At 38.9% G+C, this 27,341-nt stretch overlaps 1 protein-coding gene across 1 annotated transcript; it reads right to left on the reverse strand.

Moving 5' to 3' along the window:
• Positions 1 to 15,519: 15,519 nt before the first annotated feature.
• On the reverse strand, positions 15,520 to 27,055 carry alkbh3 (alkB homolog 3, alpha-ketoglutarate dependent dioxygenase). The gene is made up of 10 exons (XM_035157564.2): positions 26,929 to 27,055; positions 25,974 to 26,059; positions 25,341 to 25,450; positions 25,185 to 25,219; positions 25,008 to 25,055; positions 24,372 to 24,475; positions 22,306 to 22,394; positions 21,835 to 22,044; positions 21,186 to 21,284; positions 15,520 to 16,722 (listed from the first exon to the last, which is right to left on the reverse strand). The coding sequence occupies exons 2-10, from the start codon at positions 26,047 to 26,049 to the stop codon at positions 16,597 to 16,599; spliced, it is 897 nt and encodes a 298-aa protein (XP_035013455.1). The 5' UTR covers positions 26,050 to 26,059; positions 26,929 to 27,055; the 3' UTR covers positions 15,520 to 16,596.
• Between the last annotated feature and the right edge of the window lie 286 nt (positions 27,056 to 27,341).

The raw sequence follows: 27,341 nt of genomic DNA on the forward strand, positions 1-27,341 counted from the left end.
TTGACTCCCTGATTGACGAGGTTTTGGTGGTCAAAGGTCAAGGTCATGGTAACTCGAAAAACGTGAGGTGACTTCTTGAATGTGATGTCTCAAGAGTGTTTTGGGAATTTCTTTAAAGGACTGACATCTATTAGTGTTTATAATTTGGTGCAGCTTGATTAAATTTAAGGTGACTTTTGGGCCTTGGCAGAGGTATGTGGTCTACTGAATGCCATTCTAGTTTTCAAATGTTTTTTAACATACTAGAAGCATAAATCAGTGTTGTATCCAATGCTCACAATCACTGTTGCTCACAATTCACATTTATTTAATTTATCTATTGCTTTGTCAGGGCCAAATACTGTTTGGTTGCCAAAGTAAATATGATAAGAATTATGTAACTTAAGACTCACCCTGATGTGTGTGTCTGGAGAGAAACATGGCTGGTAGCTCTGCTTACAGTGTTAACACCGTGCTCATGTAAACATAGCTGCAGGAGTGATAAACAATGTGAGGAAGCAATTAGTGAAGTCCTTGTGTCGGGACATCCAGATCACCTTGTGCATGAGCAGTGCGGCACCCACACATTCGTATATGCACACATAATCTGAATGCACAATAATCAAGAGAGTAAATCCACCTGGTTTGGATGTATTTGGACTGTGGGAGGAAACTGGAGCAACTCTGAGAAAATGAGATAGACACTGAGAGAATATACAACAAAAGGTCAACAGGTCATCAACAAATAAGTATAATGGGAACAAAGACTATAACCAGGACTCTAACAGCACTGGATAGAGTGATAGAGTTTGCAAATGGTGTTAGACACAGTCCCATGAGACATTTGACGTCTACCACCTTCACTGACAGCCACAAACAACATAGGCTGCAATGTTCTGGAAGTATATCTCAATGTCTCTGTATCCAATGACGTTTATTAATAAACGATGTTTACTTGCACCTTATTAATAGACTGGGTTTTGATATTTTCTCGTTCTAAATGAATGAAATAACAAGTGTTTCACAGTCGCCAAAATCAAGCTCAAGAAGTCTCTTAAGAATTATGTCTATACAACTAAACAGCAACAAGAGCCATAAGTGAGATGAGCAGCATTTGTTGTTTTGACTGAAACCATTGGGGACCGTGAAAGTGATGAATCATTTGTCACTGTGGCCTATTTGTTCAGGGAGGGTTCTGAGGACATCACAATTCATTTTGCAATGCCTGCTGATGTCACATAGCAGCATCTTAATTAGTGTTTCACGAAATAAATTGTGCACAGACTTCTTTTTACAGTTAAATATCAAATACCCTTCATCAAACTCTCTCTCACTAATGAAGAGCAGAAAACATGCACTTAACACACACACACACACACACACACACACACACACACACACACACACACACACACACAGACACACACAAACAGATAGAAGAGGCCCACGGAACCTTCAAGATTTGAAGACTGTTTGTGTGGAAGAATGGGCCAAAATCACACCTGAGCAATGCATGCAACTAGTTTCTCCATACAGGAGGCGTTTTGAAGCTGTCATTACCAACAAAGGCTTTTGTACGAAGTTTTAAATAAATTTCAGTAAGCGTGTTCAATACTTTTCCCCTGTGTCATTCCATTTTATTACACATAACTTAATTTCTGAACTCATTTGTTTGGTTTTCTTTTGGTTATATGTATGGATTACTTGGGTTGTTACCGACATCTGGTGACAATTTCATGTCAATAACACCTTTAGAAATATATTTACTGCGAAAAAAGGTGACGTGTTCGATACTTATTTTACCCGCTGTAATGTGGTAAACATGTCAGAACCAGACTGGGTTCTTCCTAACCAACCAAAACCATCTTTGTATTCTCTTGTTCAGAGCCATTTTCTGCTTTGATGTTGTTTTACAGTTTTTGTAAATATATATATATATATATATATATACACAATCATGACAGCTATAGGCCATAGATGGTCACACAGAATATTCGGCCTTATATGCAGTCACATTCATAGTAGATACGGACCAACAAACATCACCCCAGTCAACACATCACGTCATCTGAACTGTAACCGTAATGACTCAATTTACCAGAGTTGTTGCTGATGGGAGGGAGGGGGAATCATGTCAGGGTTCATGTCGATCGGGAACGTTCACACTGCAGGTCAATCTGTGCCAATGCAGATTTCTTGTCTCACATGAGAGACAGGCCAGATGTTCTCTGATCTGTTTGGAGACACATTTCCTCAACTTGCATCTTAAACACTGATTTCCTTTAATACAAAAAAAAAAATCCTTCCTGAGCCGCTCAACCTACTTTGATTCACACTCACTGCTGTCTTGAAAAGAAGCAACTCTTGTTTCTGAACTTCAGCTCGGTCGAAACAAATCAACAAAAATGTGACAGAAACATCACAACAAATAGATACAGAGAATTCTACTATCATTGATTGTAATATTGTTGTCACATAAAATAATGTCATTGGTGACATCAAGGCCTGACACAGTGATTTAATAGTTCATTGACTGTGAAATACTCAACACTTCCTAGAACAAGTCTGGAAAAGAAACTTGTTACTAATATTGTTACTTCAATGATTCTGTTAGTTTGACCACTTTGTTTAGGTATTGTGCTACTTTCTGTCAGTATAAAACGCAGGGATGTCGAGACATTTTGTGTTGAGACATTGATGCATAATTCAGGTTTCAGTGCTGATGGCTCAATCATCCTCTATTCAAGTGCTTTGGAGTTTGATGGGGCTTTAAACTGATTTATCACTCAAACTAGCCATGTCACCACTAAGACACGTCCAGACTTGGTATTTACATCTGTCCTGAGTGATGAAGTGGTCAGCTCTAAGTTTAGATCTGAATTCACCCGAATGCGTCTTCAATGAGGTCTGAGATACGGGCACTCAGACCACATTCAGTGGTGGTCTTGGTCACATTAGATCACATTCTTTAAGCTGTGTCAACTTCAATGTATCCTAGGCCACAACTACTCACACCTACTGACATCATCTCACCCCAGTCTGTATTATTTACACTTCTCAGTTTTTTCCTATATATTGATTTATTTGTGACCATGTAGATCTTCTATCTTTTTTTAATGGGCAAACTCTTGCAGCGCATAATTCACTCAGCTCCTCCTGAGCTCTCCTTCTCACACCAACACACACAAACACATCTGTAAATCCAGACTGGCTAAATACATAAATTCTTCTTCATGGACATATAGCAGGGAACTTAAATCTGATCACAAGTGGTCACAAGATACTCATCCATGACGCACTCCAATACCAGGCATGAAATGTCTTCTACTTTGAGCGGTCCGCTTGTGATCGGATACCCCAGGAGGGATGTTAAAACCAGGTCTAAAGAGGGTCTAACACAAACTCTTACTCTGCAAGTTCTTTGGTAATATTGGTCCTGGGGTCATGTCCTTTTAACAGATCTGTGGTGTCATCATTACCTTGTACACTTTAAAGAGAAGATCAGCTCAGAAAGCGGACTCAATATAGAGGATTGACAAAATTATAGTTGGAATAATGTGATTATGTTCCTTGAGGGAGGATGTAATCATTTGTACATCAGGACAATAAAAAAAATGTTTTTCTCTTCATATATACTGTATCTAGTTTTGTGAAACTGACTTCAAATCGGCATACATGAAAGCCGAGTGATAGATAAGTCAAGGCCACACACGCGCGCGCGCACACACACACACACTTACATACTATAACACAATCCATTACTGCAGTCAGTGTCACACAGTGGGCAAGGCAACACAAACACAAACATCAGAAACTCAGGAGCAAACCCAAGTGTCATCCGTAGTTACTAATATTAACTTGGAGTATGACTAAGAGAGGCATCTGTGTCATGCATCGTACGATCTGTGGCTCTAAGGTGACAGGCTTCCTGCATATCAATGGCGAACCTCATGGGCTTTCCTTTGCAGTTTTCATGAGTGACGGCGTGGCCTAAACGTCTGCTCTTTTCGTCATGTATTCCATGGATGACACCCCAGGAGGGTTAGACACCTGGTCATCCTGTTTCTTGTCGCAGACACACATGCAAGCAAACACACATTCAGAAACACACACACACACCCTGCAAGGTAGTAAGTCATGCATTTGAACGTGCAAATGCCTCCTCAGCTCTATTTTGAGTCTATGTAAGGTCAGCCACTATCACGCTGCCAGTCGAGTGACATCACATGGCATTTTTCATTCCATTTAAAATGAGTGTGTGTGTGTGTGTGTGTGTGTGTGTGTGTGTGTGTGGTGCAGGAGTATCTATGCATACACGCATGCGCATGTTTTATTTTCCCTTTTTCATCATAACCCATTTGATTTTGTGCATTTTATTCATGACATTTTGGCGAGAACGAGGGGTTATTGAGCAGGAAGTTGGTCAGCCAAAGGCTGCATACGTATGTGTGAGTGAATGTCCTTGGGGATGACATGTTTTCCTACAAGACCCTGCCAAGGTTGCACGAGCTGTGCACAAGGACATAGTGTGGCAAAAACACCAATGAGAAAAACCCTCCGATCTTTCAATAAGGTTTATCAACAGTTTTAATTGAAGTGAAAGTCCAAACATATATCATACAGTCATACATGTTAGAACTTTATCTCATTTTCCAAATGTTCCTCTAAAAATTAAACCTACTGTGTTTAGATCTATTATTTTTGAATATGTTTGTATCTGTTGCAGGAAGTATTCAGATAATTTACTTAAGTACAGAAATGCTACACAACATAAGTACTGCATACAGGTAATTCCTTTACCTACATTCCATTCACTTATGTAAAACTACACTAGTATCAGTACCAAAATGTACTCTAAAATATCAAAAGTAAAACTCACTATGGCCTTTGTTAGTGTTGTATTAACATATTATTGGACCATAATTACTGCTATATTAACATGTAAGTACTGTATTAGATGTTGTAGTTTGTAAAGATGGAAATAATATGAACTTCTTCATGTACTTTAAGGCTATCTAAGACAGTGCATTGTATTTCATAAACTAATAACAATACTAATAGTCAAAAGCAGTTTTGATGAGGGCTAGTTGTACTTTGCTTAAGGACAGTACTTGAATAAATGTACTTTCCACAACTAGTTGGCATGGATTTCTGTTTGTAAAAAAAATAATGAAAACAAAAACAGTGTCAGTAAATCCTACACATAAACATATGTTTTTGGACATCAAAAAGATCTAAAGATTTCCAGTGGTTTAGCCCCAATATCCATTCACATTTTGAAATGCTATTGCAATGAAATTATAAGATTTAGTGTACCACAACTCCTCCGCTTTCAGATAATTATAACCACAATGTTACAGTCATCCTGGGTCCTGCCTCTCTCTATCTTATCCTATATCCTGTACCCAGCAGCTGATGGCATTTTGAGGAGTATTCCTCCACCAGGAAACATGGGCCGCGGCAGCTGAGAAATAATCCCCTGAAATCCTTTCCTTGATCACCTACACCACTCTTGTCTCACTGCAACCACCAACAGCACACAGTATAGGTTACAGGGATAAATGTGAGGCATTACTGTACTTGACAAGCATTACACACCAGTTGAGCCATGGTGAGTATTTTCCAATACAGGTTGTCTCAATATAGAATGAGTGAGTTGGTGCCGTTCATGGTGTAAATTACTCTCACACATGGTTAACATGTGTGAGAGTAACTCTAACTCTACTAAAACAAATGCATATTTACATGATGAGTAAGAGTGGTAGAAATCTGGCATTACTGAGTCGAGACAAACGCAAATATTTGTACTCATCTATACTTAAGGCATGGTTTGGTTTTGAAATGTCCGACATTGATCAGAATGTTGACTCTCTCCAACACAAGTTACTCTTCTGGTAAAAAAAAAAAAGGGCAGAATTTGTTGCCTGAGTCACAGACTCATCACTGTCCAGTGGACGAAAGGCAACATGAAATATTGTGAATATAACAGAATCTATTTGCATGAATAAAACAGCCAATGCCAGGCAATAGTTACAAGAGTCTGATATTTAAATAACATTTTACAAAGATTGTGCAATATATGGTTTCATTGTTACATTAATTGTTTACACTATGTGGATATTGTGACTTTACAAATTATAAAAAATATACCACAGTAAAGTTTAGGTCAAATTCTCAGTGCAACATTCCTTGTCATTACCTCCGCTGAGGGGGTTATGTTTTCACCCCTGTCTGTTTGTTGGTTTATTTCTATGCTTGTTTGTTTTCTATGTAAAATTACACAGAAACAACTATATGGATTTCCATGATATTTGATGGAATAATGAGGTATTAGTAAGAGAAGAACCCATTACATTTTGGTGTGAATCCATATCAGGAGGCAGACATTTTTTCCCCACTTGACTTGACATTGCATTTTTCAACATTATAATTGTTGTCCCAGAGAAAAATTCATAAATCTTGAATAAAAAAAAAAAAAAACGAACCATGGCAAGGTAGTTGCTCTACTGAGTGACATTCTAGTTATTTATATAACACCAAATCCATAGGACAAGGTGAGACACAAAGTGTGTTTATCTGTGTACACTACTAACAGTAAGAGACACTGCAGAGATAGAGAATGTTGGAGAGAAAATGAAAGGAGAAACATAAACATTATAATAATTATAATTTTCTCTTGAACGTGCTAAAATCAGTGTTTCAGACATGTGAAGAAGTTTAGCTAATTGGATCTTATTGTGTCTTATTCTTACTCATTTACAACTGTTCCCTTTTATTACACTTCAGTCCCCCTGGGTGCAATTTCAGGTCGACTGTAAATGTGGTCATGGAGACACACATGAACTCAACAGTTCTTTAAATCACAATGTGTTTATATCTGTCGTTTACAGTGCAGAGACAGGAACCAAGAACCCCAGAGCCAGCACTCAGCATGATCCTCTCCTCAAGAATCATCGCAGCAGCCGACACTGCGGCGGCCTCTGGCAGTTCAACCTGTACTTGTACAATCAGAACCCAACTTGATTCAATCAGACGAGTACCCGTATAACATGCATTTCTAAATAAGGAACACAAATGTAAACAGTGAGAAACAACAGCACATTTTCTTTTTATACTCATTCAAATAGTGAGCAATATTCATGGTAATGCAACCATAGCATGGCGTTAAAAGTGGAAGTATATTTTGAATAATATATGTACATGCATAAATATATATGTCTTATGCTTTGATTTCTTGAGAACACGACAAAATTTAAGATAATCTTGAATCTGGTGAGAGGTGGGAGTTGCACTTCAAGTTGATAAATAACTTTAGTCAGACTTGTGACACCATAGTGTCAGCTACTATCAATACTGGGAACACAGTTGTGAAATGTGTAAACACAAATTTGCGAAGGTACTGTATATACTGACATAAATTGATGGCTAGCATGTTCAAGAACTGTACTCCCACCTTATGTGAGAAAATGAGAAAGAGAGAGAAAGTGTGACATTATCCAGGTCCACAGGGTCAAGAGGTGAGGTACACACCACAGGCCACATTCCCGGATCTGCAAATCACCCCGTGCCCACCGTTATGGGACGCCCCCTGTTACTACAGCAACCCAAATGTCATGGGACTGCAGACGGGAGGGAGAGCCAAATCTAGTTAAGTCACACACCACTCAGGTGCTGTACGTCTTCCCTCCCTCCTTCAGGAAACACTATCCAACCACAAGTAATAACAGAGGCTTGACCTGCTGGAACTTTTTCTTTCCAGACACAGTGACTGTGACACAGCATCCCAACGTCTTGTAGTCCCAGTAAATTTGACAGGTTTGGTTCAATCATGAGTGTACAGAGACAAAAGTTGTGCCTGCTGACTGTACGACTAAAGATGCTCAGCACAACATGAACGTTTGTTAAGAAATACAGTGACTAAACACTTAACTCGCCCATAAATCATAAATTATTTTCACAATGTCGAAACAAGTCTGCTTTAAATGTGTTAAACTCTGACCCCTGCCTCATAATGCTCAGCTATGCTAACCACATCTTGACTACAGCTCAGTGCTGGTTTTACCCCTCTCCACAGTAAAGTTGTTACTGTGTCCGAGACATGTTAATTCAATTAAATGTTTTTTACTGTAAATATTGTTATTGTAATAATATAAATTAAATCTAATGTTTGTGATTGTAGCACTTACGGAGCACTGACCAAAACATGAGATGCTAGGGTTGGTAATCCTGGAAAAGCTAGCAAGGACCGGCTAAAAAAAGGCAACTGATTCATCCCACCCCTCCCATCAGCCCTCTCATCAAAAATATTCAATGGGCGTCATAATACTTTGCAGAAAAAATGCAGCATCAATGTCTTAACTGCCAAAATAAAGAAGAAGAAATTGGCGCGTTCAGCCGGGCGTCATGTTTCTATTACTGCTGATCGGAGCCGGAGCCAATACAAACCTGTGATGACTGCAAAGTGAATGGCTTTACAGTCCTGGGCCACACACATCAGCTTGATTTAAAAAAAATGTGTAGGTCGACTTTATTTAAGGATGAGGATGTGGAAGAGGATTTCTAAAAATAAGATAAAACAAATTACCAACCATATATCTTTAACTGAAAATGTGTTTGTTTTACAAGGGAGATGCATCATTACCATTGTGTATGCAAAATTGCTGTAACTGTAACATCATATCAACATTACTAATGTCAGTGACAATTTTCATGGTGTTGAAGTTCGGTTTGAAACTACGTAAGAGGGCAGCGAAGTGATGCTGGTATAAATCAATAAGCACGTCATGTTGGGGAGGTTGGTCTGGCTCCCCTACCCTCCCTCTCTGTTGATACTGAGTCAGTAAGACACCACAGGGACAACATGTTTATTTATAGACAGACTTGGAGACGAGGGAGCATTCCCCTCCAGGAACACTGTGTCTGTTTATGCTACACAACCACATGAACACTTAGATAAATCATCTTTTAAATGTCTCTTGTGGTTTGTTTTTATGCTGCTTTTATTCCAATGTTTGATTTAGAAAAAAAGTAGATGTGTCTGAGATGATATGTACTACAGAATACATACCATACATGAGACCTGAAGGCTTCCAGCTTCTGCCAGATGTAACATGTGTCAGTCTAATGTGCTGGTTGGACTATTAGCGATTTAAACTGCAGTTTGTTTGAACTTGGGGTTCCTTTATCAATCCTTTTCCACTGATTATACAGACCACCATCCAAAACAAGAAATTCAGATCAAAACGAACTTTGTCAGGGGTACATGGTGAAAGTGTCAAGACTCCATCCGCCACCACAAAGACCTGGGGTTTGATATTTGTTATCTGTACCTGCGGCTTTTGCCAGGAATTCCATTAAAACCTATTTTCTTTGTGTGCAGGTGGGAAGCCAAGTAATGTGTTATCACATTGGTGATGCCTTACTGCCACTGTTAATGACATGTCTGTCAACATGAGGTCTAATGCCAGTTGCTTAAACTCACACAGGAAAGAGGTGACTTCCCAGAACAGGGGGCAGATATGGAAAACAGCTGAAATCATATTTTCCATGATTCCAAGCAACTTAAATTAGAATCTACTGGCACACAGGATGCTACCGCTCTAAAAAAAAAGAGGAAAGACCCTATTGAAAAAAATTGATGAATTCAATTAATATATTATTTACCTTATCTAATCCACAACATATTGTCAAAAACATCTTCTAAGACTTTGTTTCAATTTACTCACTAGAAGTCCTTACAATCCATTTAATTTTTAGGGAAAGACTGACATTTTTCCCTAGTCCACTAGTCAACATTCAAGCTAACGTATTTATGTTACCAGGCCCAAACCTATTCGTCTCTCTCAGGGGTCGATCACAGAGATGGAACTGCAACATGACCAGCTAAACAACTTGGAATTAGAAAGAAGACACGGAAGTAGAGGTGGAAGATGAAGAGGGTAATGGGTAAAGGGAGGAGAGGAGGCGGGGTGCAGTAAAGGAGAGTGGAATGAAGCCATGAAGCCCAGAGGAGGGGGAGGTTGGAGGAGCTGAGAGGGTGAAGTGAATCGGTCAGCTCGTTCCCAGAGCAGCTTCCCAACAAAACACAGCATGACTTCAGATTGTGCGCGCGCACGCGCACGCGCACACACACGCACGCACACACACACACAGCGAAAGATTTGACACGTCCTGTCTGAATGTGAAGAGGCTCATGGACTCTCCTCCTCTAAATGGACTTTCTACTTTCTAGCTTGTGAAGAGTCTGTTTATCGTTGGATTTAGCTCAACCAAGTAAGGCAGGAGTTAGCTTCACTATATAACCAGAATTTATTACTGTTTAAACACCTTCAGCTTTCCCAGATCTTTTAATAAAAACATGACAGTCTGCTGAAGAATTGAACGATGGACTTGAAACGTTTCCTATGATTGTCAATCTTTTGACTTATTCCCGAAATGCATGAACCCATTTTTTGGTATTAAAAGAAACGATAAAAAACTATTAGAAACAACAAAACATAGAGTAAAAACTATAGTGACTGTGACAATGGACCTTTAAATCTAGGTTGTTACCAATACGTAATTATCCTCTTCACTGCAGTATTTTCTTTAACAGGCTATAACCAAGAAAAAGGTAAATGAGATTAAAGCTCAAATGTAAATTTACAACCATTACACTTTTGTCATGCACTGACTTGGATTCTTTCACTGGTGTTCATAGTATCCAATGCTAATGAAGCTTTGCTTTGAGCTAAAGACAGCATCCAACATGCTGTTGTTTGTTTTGTGTGTTAGCATGTGTCTAAAGCAATGTATTCACAGTGATGGAAGCGGAATTTTTAATAAACCAAACAATTGGATAAAACAATTTATGACCTGGTGATGATGCTAGACGAATTGTTGCTTAAGATTATTACAAATCATCCTGAGAGGGACAACAAACGTTATGGGAATCAGTCCAGTGGTTGACTAAAAAATTTCAAACAGAAAAAGTCAACCTTAAGTCAAAGCATTAGCAATAGCATTTGGGAACCTAAAGTGTGTTTTCATGGCAATTCCTCCAATATTTAATTTAAGATTTCAGTGGTGGAACAACCAACAGGCTAACATTGCATCGCTTACTGTACACCGACACCGCTGCTTCACTGCTAGTATTTGGTACACTGCATGTCTGAATATGCATCTCTTATGTCTCTCAAGTCAGGCAAATGTTTTCTTTTGTTACCAAAAAGAAATTTGGACAATTGACTATTTAACAGTGATCAGAGCTTTAAAGTAAACAGTTCAGAGCCAGATTATTCAACATATTCAAACAATATGCTCTGTATGCTCAAACAGCTGGAACATTATCTAAGATTGATTATGCAAGTTAGTTTGTTACTTAATTATTACTGTTGCACCTGTACCTAATGTTTACATTGTTCTATATTCCCCCAATGGATTCATTTCAACACACTTGTGGTCAGAGCTTCATAACGCCATGCAACCTTTCTAGAGCTCTGTAATTAAACGTGATCCAGCGATTTACGTTTCAGTTGTTTACTAATGGGAGATGACAGACGCTGGTGGCTGGAAATGAGGTTGCCACTTTAAACAGCCCAGACAGGAACGCCACTGGACTGAGGCCTAATTGGGTGTGATCCGTTCAGTGGCTCCAGTGGCTAAAGGGAGAGATAAAAAGAGCTAGCAACAACCGCGGATCTGATGCAGCTCCCGTAAAGCCCAAGTGTTTACAGCTCTTCACAACAGGTGTCGGGATCTGGAATAGGCAAACAGTGGACACAGGAATGACTGGCAGCTTGTTCGTTAGGGATGGTGTCAAATGCCAAGTTTCTTTCCAGGCAGACGGTAAAAAGTCAACAATAACAGGACAGAGCTAAATTAGACTTGAATTAGAGAAGCTCAGAATACAGTTTGGGAAGGCACTGCCTCTCACTTTCACCTCGGGGCAGCAGGAAACATTGGGGATGTACAACTAAACCAACTAAAACACCCTGAAGCTGAGGAAGCCTGCATAGGCAATAATCCTCTGTGGGTTCATTATAACAAGCAACAACTTTCAAATCCCACATTTGAATGAATCCTTCATTAAAATAAAAATACTAATTAGATCAACTTTAAAGATATTTGATACAAAATATGTTTCAAAGTACAATACTGCAGAAAATCACTATGAACAAGAGTGTTTGTTATTTAATGACCATATTTCAGAACATTTTAAGGACTCACTGTACCCCTCCCCCCCTGGTTTTGACTATGATTATAATTATGAAGTTAATTCATCTTAAGCCAGCAGAACAGCATGTTGTCAGTGAGCAGGCGCAGGGCATTTCCAACATCGCATTTATTGACACAAACACAAAGGTCTCGTTGTCTTGAACACAAGGCACAGTTTCACATTCTGTGATGTTCTTGTCTGGTACAAATTGTCCCAGTCTGCGCCTCTGGAGACCAAACATCAAGGAGCCGGTTGAAGCTGGGCACAGCAAGGTGCATTTCTCACCTGCACTGCATCAATAAAGGGCCTCGGACCTATTACACAACCTGCTGGACTCACTGTGGGTCCTCCTCGTTAACTCACTTCCTTCTCACACACACACGCATGCACGCACACACGCACGCACGCACACACGCACGCACGCACACGCACGCTCTTTACTGGACCTATTACACAGCACGAGTCCCCAAATCCTTTTGTATATGCACAAAAATACATCCTGCACTCAACTATCACGTGTTCCACTGTATGATCACAGGAGTGTGTGTGTGTGTGTGTGTGTGTGTGTGTGTGTTAGGGTTAGGGGGTGATCAAAACAGTTGCCTATGATTATGATTGTTATTGTCAGCCAGTTGCCAAACAGGAGTTTTTGAAAAGATTATGGCTTTCACGTAAGACTTAAAAACATCAGCAGATGAGTAGTAAATAAAGCAATAGCTCGATGGGGCCGTCAAAGAAGTTGTCATGGTTACAGTGACTGCTGCACTAATGAAAAGGTACATGGAAAATTGGGTTTGAGCAAAGGCTGCAGTGAGTTTACAGAGGGTTATAGTATCAAGTGGTGCTGAGTTTTAACAGTACACATCGGTGGATAAATTCATAACTAAACCCACTTTTTATCAGTTAGTCAATCATACTGTGTGTGACATCACTGTAATGTTCTACTCAACTCCTCCTGGTCCCAGTCTATCTTCATCATTTGTCTTTTTCTAGAGAAAGTCAGGTAATGCTGCCCTGTAGACAAAAATAAGTTAATACAATATTACAATACTGTTACAATTCTATTACAATGTCGATCAGTGAACAATAACTGCAACAAATACACATCATCTTTTCTGGAAACTGTAGACAGAAGAGTGGACTTTTTCACTAGGGTTACTAATAACTATTGTTCTATGAATGTTTGTGTTTTGGTTGAAATGCCTCATTAGCCCCCTGAGAAGGTTATGTTTTTTACACTGTGCATTTTAGGTGGTTTGTTTGTTTGTAAGCCACATTACACAAAAACAACTAAAAAGATTTCCACAAAACCTAGTGAAAGTATGGCTCAGGGAAGAACCTGATACATTTTGGTGTGGATCCAGATGGGGGAATTCTGTTTTTCACTTTCTGTAAAATTGTAAGAGGGCATTTTTAACATTTTCCAACATTTTTACTGTTCTATAACTAATGAGTCTTGATGAAAAAAGCAGCCACATTTAGGGAACTGATATCTCGGAGTGTGTGAAATTTGGAGCAGTTTGATTGAATTTCAGGGGACTGTTGAGCCTTGGCGGAGGTATGATCTCTACTACCTGCCAGTCTGGTTTTAATTAGCAAAATAAATAGGGTGCTAGTATGCTCTTTAAAGGATGGCAGAATGAAAAGTTATTTTAACAGTTAGTTTCAGATTTGAAGTATGACATTTTGATTGAAGTTTCGATTGAAGTTTGAGATTAGGAACATGCTATATAGGGAGAAAGAGCCAAGACAACCCAGACATATTATCTTATATTAAGGCAGCTATTGTACATTAGACCAACCTGTGCACTGAACTATAGTTCATACTGATCACACTGATCCAGAAGGCTTCATCAGGGGAGTGATGCTTTAGTTTATGTGTGGCAATAAAACTGTAACATGAAGCTTCTCTATCCATATAATACAATCCTCTTGTATCACAGTTGGCAGCAAATAGTTAATTAAGGCCTGTCTGTGTATTTCCCAAGGAATCGTTTTGCTATGATGAATCCACATTGGAGGAACCCATATCACACAAACAACTAATAATAAACTACATCGGTATGATTGGAATTGCATTAGCAAGTTGATGTTACATGGCCTCTGACCTAATGTCCAAAAATACCAACACGTTATACATCTCCAGGAATCACCCAGAGGAGTGGGCTCAGTGTCTTCACGCCTGACCTAGTCTATTATCCCCATTTCTCAGAAAATAACAACTATCCTGAAAATTTAAGCTGAATACAAACAACAAAATGACATTAGAATTCTAATGAAAAAAGAATCCTATCCATATTGAGCCTGTATACCTTAGTTGTGTTTACTAAGACTCTGAGATTATACTTTCTCACACTGCATAATAGCTCTACAGAGTTGTACCCAGCGTCATGAATGGCACGTTAAATCCTTAAACTGTTTGTCACAGAAAAAGGCATGAACACCAAAAGGTATTAGGACAGCGACACATTAGCTCTTACTCCAACACATTAGATTTTAAAATGAAGCAATGGCTATGGCGTGGAGGCTCTCCTGCTGTAATATGAGGGTGTGTACATCAACACTATGTGTGACTTAGATTAGTAAATCAGAGGACACGTCCCTCAGCTGCTCATCAAAGTTCACTGGCGACCATGGTCACTAATACTTGACAACAGAGTGACTTGCGGTTCTGCGCTCATCTATCTGAACTCAAGCATAGGAGCTCATGCTTCCTCTCAGGCACTCCGTTCCTTCGTGAGACATCATCTGCCTAACTAGCACTGACTGTGCCCACACCTCTTTAACTGATCTCCTGCACTTTGTCTTATTGAACAGATTTAGCACTTAATACTTTCTTCAAGGTCTCCTACTGTACAGGAGCTTCAGTGTGGTTCCCCTGTAGTAAAAATAAAAGTGTCTGCCAAACAGTAAATGTAAATGTCAGTCTGGTCATTTATCTATAGTCAAAAACTAATGAAACAAAGTAAGACCAACCTTAGTAATGTCATCATATAAAGTCATTATATAAAGTCAACGTGATAAAATCTTTGGCCCACAGATCAAGAAAGTGTTTCCATTAAACAATATTATCACATCCTTTGGGTATCATTACAACAATGATTACATAATCTCTCCTGAACCCTGAGATTAACCTTTCCGTGTTTGTCGTATTTTGCAAACATGCAGAGATTTATTTTCATGACAAACTCTCTATCACAACCTGGTATTCTATTTGAACTCAACAGCCCCAAATAAGATTTTGATGAAGTGCAGTGCTGCAAACAACTATGACTTGTTTCTTATTGTATGTATAATAAATTATTTATAATTGAAACTATGTTTTTGGAACATATGACACAATATTTCAAAAACATTTAGTTTATTTCAGAAACACAGCAATCGAGAACAGTTGCATGTATTAATGTGACATAATAAACAGAACATTCCATCATGTGGGATCTCCCCCCTGTGACATGCACTTCTTCAAGTCATGCATTTTCAGACGTCAGTATAGCGAAGCAGAACCAAATAAGAAAAAAAAAATAAAATCTGCTGTAGTAATCTACTACTAATATGCCTGTTGTGTGGGTATTGTTGTCCGATCTGTTACAGCAATGTCATGACTTATTGTCTTATTTGTCTGAACTGACCCAAGAGGCCACTTTACTTGTTCCTTCCTCTTTTTATAGCAGCCACACTCTTTCCAAAAGCTCCATGAGATAAACAACTGTTTACATTTCACACAGCATTACACCAACAGTCACATCCGCAGTGACTTGCTGTACAGTGAGCACTCTGGACACTATATTTTCCTACTGACAATTTTCATGGCATGTGAATATTGATATGCACTCACTGATTATTCAGACCTAACCACACCTAACCTATCTACGCTTTCTCAAATCTGTTGTCAAAATGAAAGCTTGACAAAACAAACCCCAAAACATGGTTATATGGCAAATAAATACCAAGATGTCGACTTTAGGCGCTGCCACCTTGGAGCTTCCCACCACAAACTGAACATGGCAACAAAAGTTATTGTGGCATCAAGTGCCATGCTCAGTGCTGGTTGCTGAGTTACAGCCAGCAACATACATACTAAAGTTTCAGTCTGAAATGAAACAACTGTCTAAGCTTCTGAAAGAATAAATAAAATAAAAATAATATTCAGAGCTGACATCTCTCAGAGCCTTTAAGTCCTCATTATAACCCATTCTAGTACACAGCTTCTCTGCACTGATATCTGATTAACACCACTGGTCACAACTGAGGTATTATTATGGTTCACTTATGCAACAGGTGAATCCAGGCAGCAAATCTCCCTGTTTCAGTTGGAGGAAGCTGTTATTCACACCATGGTCTATAACTCAGTGATGAGTGGCTCAAACAGCTGAAATCTGCACTTTCCTCAGCCTGAAGTACCTGACTCTGAGGGGAGTTTACTGTTGCTTGGCAGTGAAGCGAAGCTTGGTCCCCGGCCTGTGGCCCTCCAGCTCTGGATGAATAGTTCTGAAGGTCAAGTTGATGCGCGGGCCTCGGTCATGGTACTCTTTAGCCACTTGATGCTAGTGGAGACAGAGACACAGATACAGTAAATGTTTCATTTCAGTACTTTTTACGTACATTTTGTGGTTACTTTATGTGCATTCTTTTATCCACAAAATAGGCAAGTGTTGGCTAAATCTGAGTCTTCCTCTGTAACAAGTGGCTACTAAAGGACACAGAGGATGCTAAAATGTATAGTGGACTCTCTCAGATCCCCCCTGCTGCTCCTGACTGTCCTTGGTCGAGGCTAAAAGCTAAGGTTGATTTTGCCTATGTGCAAAGACATTGAAGGGTAAACTGAAGACCCACATTTCTCAGGCTTTCGAGCGGCCGTACGATGTTTTTTTCAGTTTTAGCATTTTATTTCATTTCATTTTATTCTTGTACTCCTCGGCATGTTTTTAAATTGTACAGAACTTTGGTCAACTCTGGTTGGATTGAATGTGCTTTAAAAATAAACTTCACTTGATTATTCCAACAAGAGAATTGATTATTATTTAATTGGCAACCTCACCGTTTCCAGCAACCCCTCCTTTTCTTTACATAATATTTGTATGACAGTATACTAAATATCTTTAAATTACAATAAAAAAGCAACGTTTTTAATCTGGGCTTTGGGGAATAATGAAACAAATAGAGAAGACTAGAAGTTGTCATTAATTGCAGCTCGATCTGTGACTGGCTAAAGCTTGACATCTCTGGTCATTGTCTTTCCTTACCAAACGGATGAGGTCGGCATGAGCAAGTGTAGCAATATAACTGATCTAAGCCTGGCAATGTTGATCTAATGATCAAGTCATCTTTCTTCTATCAAGTAGAAATGTTGGTATATGACACGGATACAAAATGATCTTTATCTTGAGTCATGATAATTCACATAATAATGTGATAAAAATATTGAACATTAATCCATAGATATTAACACAACATATATTCTAATCAATGCAAATAAGGTTGTTTTTCAAAATAAACCCAGTACCTTTGTTGTTTTACTGATAGAGACATTTTGTAATTTAGATTAGAAAACAAAAAACATGAGGCCACCGTGAAAGAGAATCTGTACCGTCAACACAACAGTTTTTTTGTTTTGTAGCCGACCTCTGCAATCAAACACCATTTTCTTACCATTTGACATATGGACTAAAAGGTCTCATGTACAGTATTCCTTCACCTTCATCTCCAAAGCTCAAAAGGAGGTGAAGGGTTTGCTTATCCACAATGGTGTGAATAGAAAGCGTCCGGAACAGGCAGAAATAACCCTGTATCCTTTTTCAAACAGCTGAAGTACTTTATCTGGATTGACGGGCTTAGTTAAATATTTATCTCTCACTTCCAAACCTTTCTGCCTGAGTCAGGAGGAGACTATGACTGCAGTGACAGAGAAAATAAATGGTGTGATCTTCTTTCCCTGGCAAGAGAGACAAAACCTTTGTTCAGATAGTCAGGGAGGTGGTGCCATAAAACACCTGTGACCTTCTCCTTTTTTCTTAAACTTTTTCATTGGATTTTATCTCTGTAGTCCTCCCTCCCTGCATCCCCCTATCCCTCCACCAAGGGGGTTCTGTTTTCATCTGTATTTGTTTGTTAGTTAGCCGGATTACGCAAAAACTCCTCTACCAATTTCCCTGAAATTTTGTGGAGGGGTGGGTAATAGCCCAAGGACGAACCCATGAAATGATGCCGTAGATTCGGATCAGGGGCCAGATCCAGGAACTTGTTTGCACTTTTTTTTTAAACATAGCAAGATTATGTGGACTTAACTACACTCTCACAAGCACTTTATTAGAAACACATTACTAATAGTAGGTGGGACCTCTCTTTACTCAAAACAGTCTTAAAGGGATAGTTCGACGAAAAATTAAGTTGACTCATTATCTACTCGCCACTATGCTGATGGAGGGGTGAGGGAAGTGTTTGAATCCACAAAAACACTGTTTCAGGGGTAAATTCTTAATTATTTTCCCACAAGATATTGGAAAATTAAAAGGAACTAGAAGCGCACTCAGTAGAGTCCATTATGGCCCAACAGTCCCCTTATGAATTTACATTTAAATTCACTAGATTTTGATTTTAGATCTGCACCATATAAATCTCAATCCTATAAACATGTATTGTCTAAAAATAAAACATCACAATGAGTAGAAAAGTACTAACCCTAAGCATCATCCAAAGATTTTGTTTATTAAACTGGCTTGTCTTTAAACATTGTATTATTGTATGGTATACTTAAAACAATATGTGACATAGCACGGGCATCCACATTTACCACCTCCACAGATTTTGTCTGCGAACAATGTATTAAACGTTAAATATAAGGTTGACAACATCCCTTTAGTCAGTTTTGTTACTTAGCTCAGTTGTTATGTTCTTATATTGCATAAAAAAATAAAAGCCACATTGCTCATTCAAATCTTTACAAAGCAATATCTCCAATATTTCTTCCAACTGCTTGTAAAGGGGATGTTTTCTCAGGGCTTATAGTCATTCATTTGGCGCCGGATGTGAAAATAACAATTTCATAACACAATTTGGTAAGGAGGAGTATAGTCATGAAAAAGAGCTCTAATGTATGTACTGCTTTATTACTGTTATATTTCCATCTATTCCAAAGTCCCTTAAGTCCCCTTACCTTTCCTTCCCACAGTTTTCTCCATTACATATTTATATTCATTTGTTTTGTGTGTAGTTTTTATGGTTGTTTTGTGTTTTTCATTTCACTTGGAGAGCTTAAAGGGTTCCTGTTCTCTCGTGCACGGATGTTTTGGATCCTTGATAATTTTGCACTGAACGAACAAAACTAAAATGGACAGACAGAAGTGAAGTGTTTATCTACTCTTCCAAAGGCAGAAATCATTTTGTTAGGAGCACGAAATTCAATCTATTCTAATAACACATATTCTCAGTGCTGAGTGTGACCCAGAAAGCAGCTATGCACTCACACTCTCTCCCTCTCTCATACACACACACACACACAAAGTCTTTCCATCCTGCTTCATGCACTCACAAACCCGGTCGCTGTCCCTGATTGTAAAACAAATGACTCTCATTAGACGAAAGCTCTGCTCTTCTCTCCAGGCCACTCCATCCATCCTGAGAATGACAGAAGGAGCCCGAGTCCCTTGAACACAGGTCTATTCTCTCACGTGTGCAGTTAGAAGCACATGTACAGCCAAACACACACACAGCCGTAAGTGAACACACAAACAAACACACATGCACAGGAGCAGAGCGAGTCACGTTAAGCTTCACCTGACCTCACCTGGCTGAGGCAAATGAGGCTTTTAGACCATTTACTGTAAATATTCAAGGGTTAAAGAGGTAACTACTGTATATTAAGGTTACTGTTTTACTAACAGCTTAAAGCTAAGTCTTGTCTCGTAAGTCTCCAAACAAAACAATGCTTACATCCACATTCTTCAACCAAAACTAGTGCACTGCCTGTTAAGACCTGCTGCAGGACTCAGTCCACAGAATGCTGAAGCTGCGCCGCCCCTGCTGCACAAAGAGCTGTTCACCTGTTTATTCAGATTCAGTGAAGATTGGCTCAGTACGCAGAACCCTGAACTGGATAATCAGTTATTGTTGCTGTTGTCATGAATGAGCTGTTGTCGTGCTCAACAACAAATAAGTCCCAGCTGCCGATGCTACAGAGCACTGGTCGTCCATTTATTCAAATGTCATCATTATTTTATGTATTGTGTGTCTAAATCACAGAAAAGTTGACACAGCTCTTCCTTGAGCTCTTAACAATACACATAGCAAGTGTGAAGGTGATAAGATGAACGATTCTGTACAGGCAGGTAATGGTATCAAAGGTATACAAAATTTAATAATTTCATGGGAAAACCAAGTTATTTTTAGTCATCACACACTGTATTGAATCCTTCATGTTTGTGTTAACTGTGACATTGTGTTATATAGAATTACAGTGCATTGTACCAGGGTCTATAATAAGAGGCAAGCCACACAAACCTTCGAGTGGTATATTTTTTACTTTAATATTGCTGATATGTAGTGGTTATTGATGAAACACAGCAATGAATCAACTTCTTAAAAATGTAGCTGATTCAAGTGTTTAAATGACTCTTTTTTTTCTAAAGATAACTCATATAAGGCACAGCGCGGTATGCAATTTATATACAAATCATTTTGGTATGAAAAGATGATGTTAGTGCTTTTACTCCAGTTAATCAGAAGTATGTGCCTTCACTTGTGAATACATGAGTGCATCTTTAACACACAGAGTTCTTGGTATAGAGCTTGAAGAGTTTCCCTCCCTTTGATAATTGTGACATAAAATACAATAAACAAAACATTTAGGATTTCTCAATCTGTTTGTTTGATAGACTCAATACAGCAACCAAAACATCTTAAGTTTTTATTTATTTCTGCCAGATCCTGATTAGTCCCTGTGCCAAATGGCTGATGTTTTTTATGGTCATTTTGCCTGCATGGAGCCTTGCATCTGATTGGTTAAGCCTACCTGCCAATCGTCCTGTGTGGCTCCTTCCATCAGCAGAAGTGTCCCATGACTCAGAGGAACCCGAATCCGCTCCACATAAGTGAAGTCACCGTTCTCCTCCTAACACATAAACACACACGATGTATGATCATCTAATAACACACACAACAAACGCATGTGACCTGGCACAATGTAGTGTCACACAGTGACAGCACATTTCTGTTACCTGCAAATCACTGACAATACAACGTCATGTTTAATGAAACCTGCCTCCTATGAAGTGTGTATACTTAAAGATTGAAATAACAAACAACTACTGAATACTGGCTTCTAAATACTGATAAGTATATACACACTTTCCTCTGTGTCTAACTGTGAGCCACATGCTTCAACCATACTATCTAAGAGTAGAAGCAAAAAGTCAAAAACTGTGTCTACTTTAAAAACACAAAAATGAGGAAAGATTATGGAAAATAGACTTTTTCAAATTTAAGAGCAAGGACATGTTCTGTATCTATTAAGAGTAAGAGTCATCCAAGAAGACTTTCATTGTTCAGAGACATAATATACTTAATAATTGATCAACACATTTGTTTTGCTGTACTGACTCTTAATGTGAACATAAACTGGAGCAGGGAAAACCAATTTCCACTCTCTGACATCATCTCACCGGCGGAGGCTGCTTTCGAAGGCTGAACACTCTGGTGTCCCCCAGACTGAGCGAGGCGATTGTGGGTTTGGCGCCCAAAGAGGCCTCATCGTCGCTGTGCCAGCCAATGCTGTCATGGCAGTCCCGATACAAGTTACATAGCAGCGAGTTGAATCTGCTGCTGCTCGCCTGCTCCACTGCCTCACGAAGGGTTAACAGCAACGGATGCCACTAAAAAATAAGTTCAGCAGATAATATAAAAGGAAAGAAAAAACATTAAAAAAGAAATAGAAATACACACAAAAAACTAATTCTAATATGTCCCATTGTTTAAATTGCTCTGTATTAGAAAAGAAAGTGACAAAACAATGAAAGAAATAATCTGTAAAAGAAAAAGTGCCTTAAGAAATGAAGAAACAAAGATCAGAGACTTATTATGTGGAGGCTGCTGTGTAACCAAGACTTGTTGCAGTAATGATAAGTATATTTAACCTGTGTGTTGGCAGCCATGGTGGAGTGAGCATATGTATAGGGCAACTCTCCATACCAGCAGGTCAGCCTGGGCTCGCCGTATGCCTCACCTGGAGACACATACACACACACACAAACACGCAAAATCTTTACTCCAAAAAAAAAAACTTGGTAACCATGGTAAGATCATTTCGTAGCTTCCATCTCTAAGAGAAGCTGGTTCACAAAATTCAAAGCAAATTTCCTTCAAACTCCAACTTTAGACACTTTTCCATACATGTCTCCAAATTAATGCAGTGGTGACTTAATGATTGATAAATTAAAAAAAGACCATCTTCAGAATATCAAATTTAAGTATCAAACACCTCTGCAGGCTTCAATTGCACTGTTGTGTGGCTGTGGATAGTTTTCATGATAGAATAAAAGCACGCAGGTCCATCTCTACAATGTGTTGCATCAGTAACTGGGTCAAATAAAAGAGAAAGGATTGAGTCTGTTTTCATTGCTTTCTCTTTTCTGCTGAATAAGTCAGATAGAAAGCTGACACAGTTTTATTCCTGATATATTCCTTCCAATTGTTAACACACATATAAAATAATCACCTGCTTTGTGACAAAAATCTATTTCAAGCAGAAGGTTAAAGGGATAGTTCACCCAAAATTGAAAATTCACTCATTATCTACTCACCACTATGAATCGGTCCCCATTTACTTCAATTGTATTGGATTTGGCTGCAACGCTGTTTACCCCCTGTTTTGTGGATTCAAACACGTCACCCGCCCCTCCATCGGCATAGTGGTGAGTAGATAATGAGTGAATTTAAATTTTAGGGTGAAATATCCCTTTAAGATAAACATCTGAGTCTGTCTTCCTCCGTCATTCTTGTGTTTCTCTCTTTCTCTGGGAACAACTAGACCTTTCCAAGAACAAATTAATTGCCATTATTAATATTTAGCCAGCACTGTGGTACGAGAACATGATGAAACCAAAGCAAACTACTCATGCTGCCATCACATTTTAAGCCACTGACCTCTAGAGCTAATATTTATAAAAATGTGTGCTCATTCATCAACTATGAAGAGCTTTACTCTTTCAAAATAAACATATGCTATAAGGGAGGAAAATATTAACAAAACCCTGACGCATTCACTGGGTCCTGAGTTTTGAAACAAGGCAGGCGAAAAGACAGGGGACATCAGCGAAGTGACTGATGAAAGGTTAACATCTGTTTTCCACTACTTCCTCTTTAACCCATACGTCACAAGGGTTTTGTTGACAAAGTCTGAGATCTTCTTGATAGAGGATCACACAGCTTGTCTCTATGGTCAGTGTTTAGAACTCCTCTTGTCTTCAACAAGCTGTGTGTGTGCTACAGAGCTATCACAGAATAATATACAAGATGGACAAAAGATGGACGCGAGCCAGCTGAGAGAAGAGAAGCTGATTCAGTGGCAGTGAGGCTGCATCTCAACAGTCTCAGTGCTTATAGCCTGTCTGGGATAAATATGAGAGCGAGCGCATGCAAAATGAAGCCTTTGCACAACTTATCCATCTGCAAGGAGAGCGCACTTGCACTTTTTGTTTTTAGTTAAATATGGACTGAGGGTTAAGTTTTGCAGTAAATGTAGAAAGTCATCTAAAAAAAAACGGTGCCTGTGGCCCTTTCAGGACTGCCATGAACATGATAATTCACTGCCTGTCTGTCACTAACCGACCTGCCTGCCTGCGCACACCCTGCCCATGCTCTCACTGCACATGACCGGACTCTTTAGCCAAGAAGACGAACAACGCTCAAGCAAAGATGATGGTAAGAGGTTAGTGAGTGTGTGAGTCATGGAAAAGTCAGCTTCTTGCACTTGTCCGTCAGTGCACGTTCATGTCTTTTGGGGCATTGCTATGACGAGTGGGCCGAATGGAGGGGGTGGGATGTATCGGTTGCATTTTTAAAAAGGGTTTTCTAGGATTACTAACCCATAGTTTCAATCTTCTCAAGACAAAGTATACTGTATTTATACTGCATGCAGATTGACATTCATATTGAACATTTCTAAATATACTCTGCTTTGTTGAAAGCCCCTGGTACGCACCCTGTCTATAGTTGGTTTTCTTAGACCAGGGAAGCTCTGCTAACAGTTTACTGAACATCCAGTCAGCCTCCTCTAGGGCAAGAAACCCAGGCAGCAGCCGCAGTCTGGACAGACAGAAGAAAGAACACACAAACACACAGAGACTTACTACCTATTTAATTAACATGGATATATAAATATATATCAGTCATCTATTCTATCAACTCTCTAATAAAGGCATACATTTCCCACAAAATGATAAAAAATAATGATTAAAAGATATGTAAGCAGGAAACTAACCTTTCATTTCATCAAAGCACAAGTGATACTGGACTCAAAAGTTCAACATCACCTTTCAGTACGTCAACAGTTAAAGTTAATTGAAATTCTGGTTGTCATTTTAACGACCATAGTTACAGCACATATTAATTTACATTCAGTAGCTATTAAAACGTGCCTCATATCATTAGTGAGGTAGAGGGCATGTTATTCACTAAGTTATATGAGGTATTGCTTGTGGGATTACTGCCATCTAGTGGATTTCAAACTCTATCACAGATTTGTCACCTATTATAAACACAATTGTTTGGTTCTATCCCATAACAGTTCATTTTCCTCTATACTTCCCTCTGAGGGAGATTCTTTCTGTAGACTCACCTGGAGACTCCAGACGGAACATGGCTGATCTCATAATCGCCTGCATGTCTGCACAGAGCACAATGATGTGTTAGTCATCCTGTGCACCACACTAACCAAACTGACAGGCCAAGATATCCAGCCACAGACAAAAAACAAAAACAGTCTATCAAGTCAAGACAGAAATGTGCAACTTACTCGATCACCCTCTCTGGTGGAACATCTCTAATTTGCTGCAATGAAGAAAAATCAGGATAAAAAGGAAGGAACACTTCATTTTAACAAGCTGAGAAAGAAAAATCTCTCCGAAATGCAGTGATTGCTCTTTTTTATTTTTACTTGTTAAAAGTTTACCTTAGTGGGCTGATGAAACTCAAATGTCTTAGATGTCTTCTGTTGCCCCAAATCCCAAGAACTAGAGGTTTGGTTGGCATTTCTGGTTTGAGGGTTGTTTGGAACTGTGCCTGTTTTGAATAACAAAAATAAGAAGCTGTTTTGTACATGTGAGGCAGGGTAATAAAATGTGTTTTATAAGTTTATATATTTCAGCAAGACAAGTAAGTAAATATATAAACTAGAATGTCACTCAGTAGAGTGCATACCTCAACCGAAGGCCCATCAGCCCCCTTATGAAACCACATTTAAATTCACTAGCTCCAGATTTGTGTTTGGTTCTGCACCAAATTGTACAAACTCATAGATATCAGTCCCCTTAATATGTCGGATATTTTTCATGAAGATCCCGGACTAATTCTCTGAGAAATCTACGGAACCCTCACACATTGTTAGAGAAAGTGACAAAAAATGTGTTCTTCCCTGACCCATACCACATCCTTCCAAGTTTTGTGGTAATCCGTCCGGTAGTTTTGCATAATCTTGTTTACAAACAGACATAACCTCGTCGGTGGAGGTAATGATGATTTAATTCGGTGAGTAGTCACATTCTACTAACACAACATTATATATACAAACTGACCCTTAAATTACCTGTTGGTGCTGCTTGTTTTGGCACCTGTTTGGCCCAGGAGCCCTGGACTCTGGCGCGCTGACGCTTGTCCGACATCACATCACATCTGTTGGGTGAGAAACAAAAAGCAAGTTTTCATCACTACTGAAACCAACTATCCCCATGGCAACAGAAATATAGACATGTGTTCACCTGATACTATTTGTTGTTGTTAAAAAATACAACTCCACACCATATGTAGACACACCAGCCCCAGTGACAAGGACAGCAGTTCTGAAGAGATTAGCATCTCAAACTGAGAGGATCCAACTAATATTTACAATTCTCCTGCTATATTTATTTTTCTGTATTTGTTAGTCCATGCTAAGAGCAGCTTGTAGACCTGCCTGCATGCCTCCCATGTTCATCCCAAATTACTATCTAGGCCTACATGGCTACGTTGTACAGTTCACTTTGTATAACCTTTTGTGCGCACTGTGTGTGTGCTTGTAATTTGTAAGTTTGTTGTAGTTCTTCGTGATGTTTAGTGATATCTGTTGCTGTAAAGTTAGAAGATAGTGTCTGTTTTACAATATTTTCATTAATGGTGTACTCTACATGTGCTTTCGTTGGAGTTTGTCTGTTTTATATAAACCTATCCAAGACCTGCTCATGTAAATAATAAGCATTTGAAATGCTCAGACTTTTATATTTAGTAGTATCACTTATTTATATGATAAAAATGAAGGGAAGGGGTCTAATTCAATGATTAATCGCTGATTCAATCCATTATTTCTCGGGAACAATCGGTCACCGCATATTTCCGCTGGTGAAATGTGACAGAATACACCTCGGTTGAGATGCTACTTCGTCTCTGAGCTAGCTTAGCTCAGCTCAACCTACTCAAAGTTACTTAAAATTAACATGCTGTAAAATTCACAACTTACAAAAAATACTCTGTAAACTGATGTGGAATCAATCCTTTGAATTACTTACCTAAATTGCTGCTAAATCACGACTTTACAAGAGGCAACTTCACATAAACTGAGACGCCTGCTGCTTGACAGCCATGGCAGCGGTGTCTCACAAAAATAAAGCCTACCCGGAACAGTACTCTTAAACTGTAGTTCCGACCCCTTCTTCGTCTGAATCTCCTCTTCAAATGGTCCAAAGTAACTAAATGCATTTCTTCACATTTATTATTTCAGCTCAACTTTTAGGTTTGAGATATGGTATTTTAATTTTAAGCTTCTTTTTTACGTGACATATAGGCATCTAGGAACAATATATAAAATATGTTTTATACAGTTTTTGATAACTACATCCAGCAGTATGTAGTTAGAACATGCAGTTGCAATTAGCTGCTTAAAATGCTGGTTTCATGTGAATTAATCTGTACAGTATACAAT

Source organism: Hippoglossus stenolepis, chromosome 5, assembly GCF_022539355.2.
Source record: "Hippoglossus stenolepis isolate QCI-W04-F060 chromosome 5, HSTE1.2, whole genome shotgun sequence".
Taxonomy (NCBI): domain Eukaryota; kingdom Metazoa; phylum Chordata; class Actinopteri; order Pleuronectiformes; family Pleuronectidae; genus Hippoglossus; species Hippoglossus stenolepis.